This window comes from Thermobia domestica, chromosome 8 (genome assembly GCF_964235325.1).
Source record: "Thermobia domestica chromosome 8, izTheDome1.hap1.1, whole genome shotgun sequence".
In the NCBI taxonomy this organism is placed as follows: domain Eukaryota; kingdom Metazoa; phylum Arthropoda; class Insecta; order Zygentoma; family Lepismatidae; genus Thermobia; species Thermobia domestica.
Window position 1 is genome coordinate 257,880,199 of NC_137461.1, and position 12,029 is coordinate 257,892,227.

The 12,029-nt window shown below is 36.2% G+C and overlaps 1 protein-coding gene across 2 annotated transcripts in view; it reads left to right on the forward strand.

The window, feature by feature from the left end:
* Positions 1-9,523, forward strand: part of LOC145693565 (protein Wnt-11b-2-like) — a 246,002-nt gene extending 236,479 nt beyond the window's left edge. The window contains exon 5 of one of the 2 annotated variants that reach the window (XM_081769658.1): positions 6,161-9,518. In XM_081769658.1, coding sequence (XP_081625784.1) covers positions 6,161-6,335 — 175 coding nt within the window. In that variant the 3' untranslated portion in view covers positions 6,336-9,518. Of the gene's footprint in view, positions 1-6,160 lie in introns of both variants that reach the window. The other variant, XM_081769659.1, reaches the window with a different exon arrangement.
* The last annotated feature ends 2,506 nt before the right edge of the window (positions 9,524-12,029 follow it).

A 12,029-nucleotide genomic window follows, 5' to 3' on the forward strand; every position in this document is an offset into this window, starting at 1 on the left:
TGATAACCAACATCAGTAACAGAGGTGACACTTGAGGGAAGTAACATTGGTAAAAAAATAACATTATACGAATGCAATCCACGAGAAGTTAACTGCGCAAATGTATGATGTAATTTCATTTACGGTGCAAAACATGAATAGTCTCAAAGCCAAAGTTCAAACAAAACACACCAAACCCTTTTTGTTCATTGTTATGCATATGTTGTATAATAATAATAATAATAATAATAATAATAATAATAATAATAATAATAATAATAATAATAATCATCATCATCATCATCATCATCATCATCATCAAGGGCAGTGGTAACCCATGCCGTCAAACCAGTATACGCTACTGCATAGATGAGGTCCAGTCCTGAGATGGTTTTGGCATATCACTTTGACGGTGCAATTTAGGGAGGGGAGGAACATTTATAAATGATAGAAAATGGCCGATATTAGTGTCGTATCTATAGTTTTCGGGATCGCTGAGATGCACAGTGACATTTCTGATGCCGTTCAAATCTAAATTCAGATCTGTAACTTGGGGAGGGAGAGGGAGAGATATATAGAAAGGATTGAAATTACCAATATCAGTGTCGAATCCATAGCTTTCATGGTCGCTGTGAAGAATAGTGACATTTTCGATGTCGATTAAATCTAAATTCAGACACGCCACTTGAGGGAGAGGAGAGGAGAGAAATATAAAAATAATCGAAAATGACCGATATCAGAGAGCAGTACCGTGCCCTGAGAGGGCGAGCGAGGCAACGGCCCAGGGCGCCAGAATAAGGGGCGCAAAATTCGGAAGGAAAAAAGAAAAGATAGAATTGAAGAAAAAAAGTAATATAAAGTGCTCAAAATCAAGGAAAAGCAACATTTTTGAAAATTAACTTCCGCTTTACAGCAACCATGGTGGCACTTCGTCTGTTGACCTTACTCATATGTACGGGGGTGCCGTCGTATACTCTTGCCCCGGGCGTTAATTTTCCACGGCACGGCACTGTCAGAGACCGCTTTAGTAATAGTAAGAAGTGATTGATTCACGGAGCATATTGCTATTTTTTCTTAACGCAGCTAAGCGGGTAATCGATGTTAGTTCTTTTTAATTCACAGTCAGGCTAATAGATGTCGTTAGCTTCGCTGCCTCCATGCTGACGCCACGAGGTGTCGTTAGTGTGCCGGAAATTTGCAGATAATAGGAAGGTTTGGGAGAAGCAACTACCAGTAATAATATTATTATTTTGAAATAGTGAGTTAATTTCTTCTTGTCTTATTCTTGACTTTAAAAAAATGTTATAAAGCGGAAACTTTTGTTTTTCACGCCGTTGTTGGTAATATATATGGGTAGAATTCAGTTGCACTATGAATATTGGGCTTGTTGCGGAATCTGAAAAGAAAATTGCCCTAGAGGAAAAACTGCGAGGAATATATATATATATATATATATATATATATATATATATATATATATATATATATATATATATATATATAAAGAAAAAAGCGGAAGACAAAAGTATTCATGATTGAAACAAAATGCTTGCTGTTAAATATAGAAGTGGAAAGTGAGAAAGTACAATAAAAGCAATTATAGGAATGGTGGAGGAAGCATTTGGGAAGAAGAAAAAGACGAAGTGTGTCATGTAGAGTATTGTGCTACATGAGGCAGAAACAGGAACACTAAGCTAAAGTGTTGAAAATGTTGGAGTAGAGAAGAATTGAGAAATATGCTGGGTCGAAAAGAAAGTTCATGTGAAAGTTTAGTAGGAGAGAAAAGAACAATTTTAGGTGTATTTTTTTTAAAAAAAATAATTAGTTGAGAACTATACCATGAGAGATGGCAAGATACGGTGGCAGAAAAAAGAGAGAGGGTGCGAATGAAACTAGTTGATGGGTAGTATTGGAACGAAAGGTTTTTACTTCGACGTGGAGATGTTGGCGAAGGTCCTGGAAGCTTACAAGAGTAATAGCCTTGCCACTGACGTTTCCATTAAATTCCCAATAAATCAACCAAACAGAGGAAATCTTTGTATCTTATGGCTTCCTTTTCTTTCATCAATTACCAAAATTATGTATACTCGACCATCGGGTTCTTCTTCTTTTCTGGCAAAGTGTAGAAATAAACATATTCGGGTTAATAAAAGGAGGTGAGCGAGAGAATCCTGTTTACAATGATTATCGTGCAAACTTTACTTAATGAAGCGCGACCAATCATGATTGATTAGAACTATCTCTACCCGTGCTCTGTTTCCTGAAACTTGTTATATTGTGAGTTTGTTATTGTTCATAACTTGCAGTTTGTTTGCCTTATTTTTTGTTCATTGTGTTGTTTATTTGAATGATGCCAATTACCGATGTAACAACCAAGTTTATATTTTAATTGAATTTTACAATTTAGCTAATATGGGTCGGAAATCACTGTCATTAATTCTGATAGAAGAGTAAGAATCTGTCCTATCGATATAATTATTACAAATGCTAAAACAAAATAAGTTGTCCCAGGATTATTTCATGAGATTTATTGCAGATTTCTTTGAGATTTATTACAGGTAATGTGTCTGAGGAAGGTTATGTAACATAACTGAAAATGTAACACCAGGGGCGTCATTTAGGGGGGCGGGGAGGGGCAATTGCCCCCCTGAGTTTGAGATTTCTGTAGATTTTATCAATAAAATAGTAGTAAATCAGCGAAATACGCAAAATTTTACTTATATCAAGGGGCTTTGCCCCCCCAAGCAAAATCTGAAATGACGCTCCTGTGTAACACACACACACACACACACACACATATATATATATATATATATATATATATATATATATATATATATATATATATATATATATATATATATATACACTGCTTTGGTCAGTTGGAGTTTTATTGAAAATATATGAAATGAAATGTAATCTTTAAGTTTTATGTTAAATCCCACGGTTATGCCGGTTAAGCTAAAGGAGACGGTGATGATGAGAGATGAGTGAAATGAAGAAAATAGGAAGAAACGGGAGAATCCCGAGAAAACCCACGAGCACGGTGTTTGTCCACCACAAAGCCCACACGGCGCGAGCTGGGATCGAACCAGGGACCCCAAACACCGGAGGTGAACGCTCTAACATTGAACCACCGCGCCCCTAATTGAAAATATAATAAATATGTATATAGAATGAAGTTAACGTTATTTATTAAGTAATAATATTGAAGTATTAAAAGTGAATAATAAATATATAGGTTGTTACATAAAGTAAAATAAAGACAATAATTATATACGTAAAGAAGCAATACTTAAAATAATGTACTCTCGTAAATGGTAAACAACTACTATCTTCCTTCTTCAACTATTCGATCGTTGTATTGGTCATCAGTTCTTGGTATATAGGGAAAACTTCTAATGCCAATATGATAATTTATTTATCTTTTCCACTCCCCAGGGAGGGGACGATATTTCAAAAGTAATCGAAAACGACAGATAGTAGTGTTGAATTCATTTTTCGAGGTCGCTGAGTTATTGGTATCAGTTTTCATTATGTTCAAGTTCACCTTCACCCCTTTGGGTGGGGTTCAGAGAGGATTACTTTTTAAAAAATCAGATAAGCTAGCTAATTAGTAACTACTGTAATTAGAGCAAATTAAACACATTAACATATTTTCTCGCGCTTGCGCGGGACTCTGCGGCTTGCTAATTTTAAATACAGTGGAACCTGGATAATTCGAACTTCTGTAATTCGAAAACTTCTTTATTTCGAATTTTTCTCTTGGTCCCTAGAATTTTATATACAAACAATGCGAAAAAATCATGGTTAATTCGAATTATAATCTGGATAATTCGAAGTTTTTGCCGTGTAAATCTGAAAGGAGGTCAAGTCATCGGGTCGGATTTTCCAAGAAACGGATGAAGATACGCAACATCACGCAACTCAGACGGTTTTTGGAAAGCAAAAATGAAGTAAGTGATGAACTATTCCGTTCCTTGAATTTGTTAGATTCGTTTGTAATGGCCGAGAGACTAAATTCTAGGAAACAAGCAAAGATCTCAGCATTTTTTGAAAAATGTTGATTTTTTTGAGTCTCATGACAGTTATTTGTCTATTAATACAGTAATATTCTTTTCTGTTTTTTATGATTTTTCAATGTTCATGCATAATACAGTGCTAGTGTATGTACGTACGTATTACAGTACAGTATTTTACTTCATATTGTATTAACCTTTTTTTCTAGTTTTACAATGAGTGTATGGTACTTGAAACACTTATTATTAGCTCCAATAATGGTCTTTATGTTAAAACCTGAAATTTGATTGTTTATTTCAACCATTTACAAAAACTTTTTTAATTCGAATTTTTGTATAATTCGAATTTTTCTACTGGTCCCTTGAGGTTCGAATTATCCAGGTTCCACCGTATTACTTTATTGTGAATTTTAAAAAAAAATCTGAGAGCCCCGGTTGCTCAGTGGTAGAGCGTTCACCTCTGTGGTAGATGGGGTCCTTGGATCGATCTCAACTCGCGCCAAGTGAGCTTTGTGGTGGACTAACACCATGTACTGTGTTTTCTCGGGATTCTCCCGTTTCCTCCGACTATTTTCATTCCGCCATTTCATTCATCCTCATCATCACCGTCTCCTCTAGCCTCGCCGGCATAATAGTGAGACGTAAAACTTAAAGATTTCATTTTATTTAAAAAATCCAAAATTTTGCCGCCCCCTAAATTCTACCACCCTGTGCTCGAGCACTGAATAGCACTTACCCAAATACAGGCCTGGGTGTTACCAGTAACACCTAATTTGTGTTCTGCAATTTTGCTTCAAAACTCCAAAACCTCATTCCAATTGTAAAGTACACTGGCGAATATTTACTGTTTCTCTTGAGGCATGGTCGATATTACCCTGGATGAATTTAAACTAGTAAACATAGTCTCATAAATCTCCCATCCTTCCTTAATCATTTGACACAAACCGCATGAAGATCGGACTTCTGTTACAAATTTTAGACCTAACTGAAATCCATGACCATAAGCTCATGAAATCCATTAGCATAACATTCATTGCAAACAATTTTATATAAGAACTGCACCTAACTGTGCCTAATGTGATTCTCTTTCAGTACGTGTTATTGTATTTTTAATTCCCCAAATGATAAATTGTGTTGAAATATGATATCATTGCTAATTTTTCTGCATATTTCTGTGTAACTTTGTTTCGAATGCATTTAAATGCGACAGGTTCGTATCGATTAACGTACTAAAGCCCTTTTATTACAGTATATAAATCTAGGATTGGATATTACGGTGGTACTTAATTTTCTACTTCCGAGTTTTTTTCTTTTTCTTTTACCCAACAAAATGGTTTCATATCATCACCATCTATATTAGCCATGAGCAATAGGCGGTCTCCGGACAAGTTACGGCTTATTGAACCCTTTCATATGGCCTGTTATTGCAAGTGTATTCTTATGTAATCTCCTGAATAACTGATGCCCACCTTGTAAATATTGTCCACATTGGAACATCCAGGGTACCACCGAACATTGAAGGACTAGTCCAGAGTATATAAAGGATCACGATTTCCATTAAAATCGTAAATAAATAAATTTTTCTACTTTTCTTTAGTAAATAAATATGGCTACCGTTTTAACAGATTTTATGTCCCTGTGATATTAAAGCCTGTGACAAACATCTTGGCATTTCAGCTAAACGAATAAAACGCAAGCTCTGGCGTGACGTTGCTAAGTGGTAAAGGGGTGTGGCTATGGGTAAGTAGACAAACTACAGCACGATCAGGTGACAGGGGATAGACGTGGATGTGTGTAAAATAAACGTGGCAATACCGCTGGCCTCTCATTTGCTAGCAGCATTTAAAGGGAACTTGGAGCGCCGCCTTCAAATGGAAGAAGTTTGTCACACCGTTGTGTACGATGAGCGTTTCTTCATTGCGATGCCAGTAGGTCGTCTGTCATCACTCCCTCCCCCTTTTCCAACTTCTATAATCTATATTATGACCACTATTATCACTCAAAATTTGTTCAGTGTGACTCCGAGAAGAGTGACTTCAAAGAAACGCATAAAAAGGCTGCGCCCAGTTGTTGTAATTTAATAATATGTTATTGTTGTAACAAATTGTAATGTAAGTGAATCTACATACAGAAATATAAATTATGATTGTCTTATCTTTCAGGTCGTGCAATGCCAGTTCTCAAGGTTATGACGGCTGCGACTCAATGTGTTGCGGTCGAGGCTATCGGACCATTACAGTGGAGAAGAAAGAACGCTGCCGCTGCAAATACTACTGGTGCTGTTACGTGAAATGTAAAATATGCCGACGATGGGTTGATATACACGAGTGTTTGTGATTAAGTACTGTCTAATTATTTGTTTTGTATTTCTTGCCAAATTTATAAACAAAATCACTAATAAACACGTAACAAAATATCAATGACATTATATAATAAAACGTAAAGTGATAACTGCCGAATAAAGACGCTAGATGCGACGACAAATACAAACTTGAGAAACATGTATTAAATAAAATAAACTATTAAACCATTTTAAGTTAATCCATAGTTAATGTGATTTGTGAGCTTATGTAATTGACACATGTGAAATACGTATTCAGAAAAACAAATTCAATACACATGTATAAAAATGGCGGATGCACGTGAGTTTGTAGTGTTACAATGTGCTTGAACGAATGCAAGATATTAATACATTGCAAGATCTAAGTTATTTAACATTTTGTAGCGTAGAAGGTTCTTGCACATATTGAAGAATTGTAAATAGAATCTGCAATTAAAAGATTTGAACAGCTCAAGTTGAATATTCCACTGAAAAGCCTTGAAATGGGATAGAAGTACGTTTAGTGGCAGTTTAGTCACATATATCATCATGTCTTTAGGAGAGTTTGCTAAGAGACAATGTTCAAGTCGATTTAGGGGAAATATGTTGGAGAATCAGAAATCCGAAATTTTATTCTAAATAGAATGACATTCTCTTATTTACCGACAAACGAGTACTTTCTTCGTTGTGCCTAGACCGTAGACAAAGTGTTTACGTTACTACAATTCAGAAAGAACTTCTTAAGGTTTCATTATAAACATAGCTTAATATTGTTAGTTTTTGTTTGTTATGGTTACAAGCAATGGCGTATGCGAAAAATGGGGTTCAGGCGATATGAACATTGACCCCATTTTCCCTTGGATGAGATTCTGCATATGCTGCTCCCTTATGAGTATGGTGTCAATTAGTAGAGGCATTCCTATGGTAATTTAGCTACTACAATCTTATGACAAAATCACGAGAAGGACACGTTATCAGAACTTCTAACAATGTTCAAATCCATGGAGCTAGTATACAAGGTGTCAAAACAATATCCACAACGTTTGTTAGATTCCTGACACCAAGATAAGACAAAAAGTATACACTAACCTGGGTGCACAAATGCGTCATTTCAGAATTATAGGCTGCTGAAAACATTAAAAGTGAACTTTAAAGGTCCATATCTTCAATATGATGGGATCTACCGTAGTCGGGCCGAAACTTCACCTAGGAACTAATATATACGCTATCTAAAAATACATGTTTCAGAGTCCTGCGGTACTCATTCAACAATTTTTTTTAGAGGGAGTTTGGCTAGAGCATATAATTTGAAGTACTCAAGAACTACTTCTATAAAAATTGTTGCGGAAGTACCGCAGGATTCTGAAACACGGATATTTGCATAGGACACATAAGTTTCTCAGTGAAGTCTGGACCCAACTATGATAGGTCCCATAGTATTGGAGCTATGGACCTTTAAAGTTCAGTTTTTCATGTTTTCAGCAGCCTATAACTCCGAAAGGAAGCATTAGTAACCCAGGTTGGCCTATACTTTTTGTCTTATCTTGGTGTCAGGACCCGTCTTCCAAACGTTGTTGGTGTTGTTTTGAAATGCCCTGTATATTGTTCAACTCTTTGTTTTGAGTCAAATGTGTGGAAGCTATGGGCTAACAAAAATTGTTGCCTCTGGTTGTATTAGTAAATAACACTATAGAAGGAGAAACATATTACATTGTTCCTAACATGTTTCTCCCCTTTACACTAGTAAATGATTATAATGAAATCAATGGTGAAAGGCCGATACATAACATCTATGATGTAACAGGAATTCAAACCCATGATAGACAGGTACTACAATTGTTAAGGTGGATCACCACCCGGAAGTCAGTACATATTTCAGCTCATTCCCTTAACTACTGCGCAATGAAACGTTACATATTATAAATATTGTACTATAAGATAAAGTTATGTTTCAGCTAGAATACAAGACACTGATTCATTTGGTTTTGTCTTCTGATATCGAAAAAGGGAACAAATAAAAGAAAATATTTGATTTGTTTTACACAAGATGGCACTTGCTGTTAGATCTTACTTGAAGTCCTCAATTTTATGAAATATTTATTTGTGTGGGTAAAGTATTTTAAAGTAACGATCTTATTACAAAGTACATATATTGTTTGACCGTTTTTCGTGCCATATTTCACATTTTATTTAAATATTAATTTACATTTAAGGAAATAGATTTTGAGAAGAAACATGCGCAGAACGCCATAGTGTGTTGTTGCCAAATTTGTACGTTTAATTTCTGGATTCTAGCGTTGCAGTTCGAGAAACGGAACTTAGCTGTGAATTGCGGTAAGGGTCGAAAACTAATTTCTACAGTAAGTATCCAAGCAGAATTTCATGAATACTTCTTTTATTATCTGGCACCAGTAAGCACTCGACACTACCTGGCAACACCGCACTATTCAAGCAGCTTTTAGCATAGCACCGAGAACATCTAGTGATCCACCTTAAGCTTAGACCGCTTGACTATGCCAACCGACTAAAAATACATTGTTTTGATTGGGCGTTTTGAAGTTTAATACCCCTTTCAACATTGAGGCTACATGAGAGAACCTATAACTTAATCTGAAATCTGAATTTCCCACCGAAATCGAACCCAGGTCTCCAACGCCAAAGGCGTGTAAACTAGCCATATAGCCGCAAGAGAGCTCTACATTGTTTTGGGGTAAGGAAACGTAGCGAATATTTTTTTCTGAAACTTATAAATAATTCATTTAGGTTAATTCTAATTGCTTAATTCCAGGATTGAAATAATCTTAGTTTTACAACCAATAAAAAATTAGGCACTGTTTTTGAGGATTGAAGTTTTGGTTGTATTCTTTATGTTTTGATTGCAATGTGCTTTCTACTGTGTTTTGGAAGTACTGTAATATAAACGTTCAACACGTAGAATATAGAAAAGTAATAACAGATAAAATATTAATAATGTAATTTAAAGCCAAACTGGATGCTACGGTACATCTAGTTTCATTTGAAAAAATAAAGCGCAGATGAATGGTTATTTTCAGCTAACTTTTGGGAAGTCCTGAGTTCGAATTCCGCTCGAGATCTGAATGATTTCTTTCTTCATTTTTTCTTTAGTTCCACACGACAAATGCTGAGCTGATATCATTATAGTCTCTGGCCTAATGACTACTGCTTCTGTTGCTAATGTATTCATGTAAATTATCATTCCAATTGGATACTGTAAATAAATACATAAATAGATAAATAAACCTATTTCTCCAAACAACTATACGCTAGAACCAAATATAAAATCCCACTAAATTACCTCAGACTCCAACCTTCATACACAAGAAGGAACGTCAACAAAGTCCAAAGATGGAAGAAACAGGGTCAGAATTTTCCTTCAGTAATTTGAAAGTTTATGTTGGATAAACTGGCATTTTGTTTTGTTATTAAGTTCTTCTAAAAGGGGTTCTTGATTTCTTTTGACATATACCCTACCCCCGATTTTTATTTTGAGTACAGTTTTATCTAACATTATTTACAGTAATATTATGGTACTATCATTCTTGATAAAAGAATTGTAGAATTTTAGCCTTCGGCTAGCTGGAAACTTTGCCCGCACGCATCATATTTCAGCCGTTTGTTCCATTCTTCCTATGGCAAGAATAGGCTACGTTTATGGTAGCCTTTCTCAACCTGGGATCCGCGGACCCCAAGGGTCCGCCAATCAACCTGAGAAAGGCACACGCGGTGGTGAAAAATCACAATTTTAAGTTAAATGATCGAATTAATACCATCGATCTACAAGATGCTAAGGCGGATTTTCATTTAAAAATTTCTTCGTTTGATCCTGATATCTCCAAGTTAGTGGCTGAAAAACAACACCAAACATCACATTAACTGAAGTTGTGTACCTCAGTGAGTCATACACTCATTATCATGTTAACTTGTTGAAGTTCATACTTTCTTTTTTTCAGAAAAATATTTTTCTATACCTGATGGGTAGGCTATTGTGATTTAGTTTCGTTTACGTACTGGATTTATTTATATATTTGCAATATTTTAGTCAAGATTTGAAACTCAGGACCACTCGATTACGGAGTAAGCATCATATCACTCTAGCATGATTATACCATTGCAAAGAAAAACACTCACACCCATATATATGCAGTGGCGGATCCAGAACATGATCAAGGGAGGGGCTAAACCATAGTTTACAGCTTTATCCAGTAAAGCAGAATTGAAGCCCATTTTATTAAGTATATACCTGAGCGTCAAGGGGGGCTATAGCCCCCCTTGCATCCGTCCCTATGTATACAGTATATGTATATTTGGAGTCTGCGGTCATATAAGATATATTATTAAGATACTTATATAGACTATGTCGGCCACAAGATTATTACAGATACATCTTTTTCATCAAATTCAAGCTTATATATTGCAGGGGTTCTTTCACGTGTATTGTAGACTCTAAAGGAGGCCGCAGTGTGAAAAAGATTGGGAAACACAGGCGTGCGCAACGTGGGTGCCATGGGTGCCTTGGCATCCCCATTAGACAAACTTTTTTTTATGTAGAATTATTACAAACTGAGAAGAGATTACGTGTAAATTATTTCCCGCCTGCATGTGTACCGTGCGTCGCCGACGCAGCGTCGGGTGCAATGATGTTATCTTTTCTTAGGGGAAGGGGGGGGGAGGACGACATTCCATATGGTGGTACTTTAGATCTGCCACCCACATTTCCAGTGTCCTGCGCACGCTAATGTTGGGAAAGGCTAGTTTATGTCATTATCCTTTCCGAAAAATATAAACAGCTTTTTCCCTTTAGAATATGCATTTTAATCTAAGTAAAATGATAATACCCAGTCGTCGACCTAAGTATTAACTGCATTCAAAATTAATTTCAAATGGTTTACCCGTTCTTCCGTGATGATAAGTCGAAGTCATTTTTATATTGAGAAAGAAAATTGAAAATGCCGTAATACTCTCATTAAAAGCGGAATTTACAGAAAAGCTGTGTGGTGTTGCCCATTTATTTTAAATAAGGAAGGATGAGGGTCCATAAGGGGGGGGGGGAGTTGGCTCTAAAGAGTTAAATATTATGAGTTGTGTATTTAGGATCGTTAGTACTAAAGATATTCACAAATTAAAGCCAAAAGTTTATAATAACCTAGCTGAATACATTGAAACATTCTTAGTGCAACAAATCACAAAAAACGTAAAACATTACTGCGGCTTGTACAATAACAAAATAAACTATGTGCAAACCTACGTAGTAACTAAACGGCGTGACAAACATCTTGACATTTGAAGGCGGCGCTCCAAGTTCCCTTTAAATGCTGCTAGCAAATGAGAGGCCAGCGGTATTGCCACCTTTATTTTGTACACATCCACGTCTATCCCCAGTCACCTGATCGCGCTGTAGTTTGTCTGCTTAGCATAACCACACCCCTTTACCACTTGGCAACGTCGCGCCAGAGCTTGCGTTTTATTCGTTTAGCTGAAATGCCAAGATGTTTGTCACAGGCTTTAGTTCCCTTTAAATGCTGCTAGCAAATGAGAGGCCAGCGGTATTGCCACGTTTATTTTGTACACGTCCATGTCTATCTCTTGCCACCTCATCGCGCTTAGTTTGTCTGCTTAGCCATAGCCACACCTCTTTACAACTTGGCAACGTCGCGCCAGAGCTTGCGTTTTATTCGTTATCTGAAATGCCA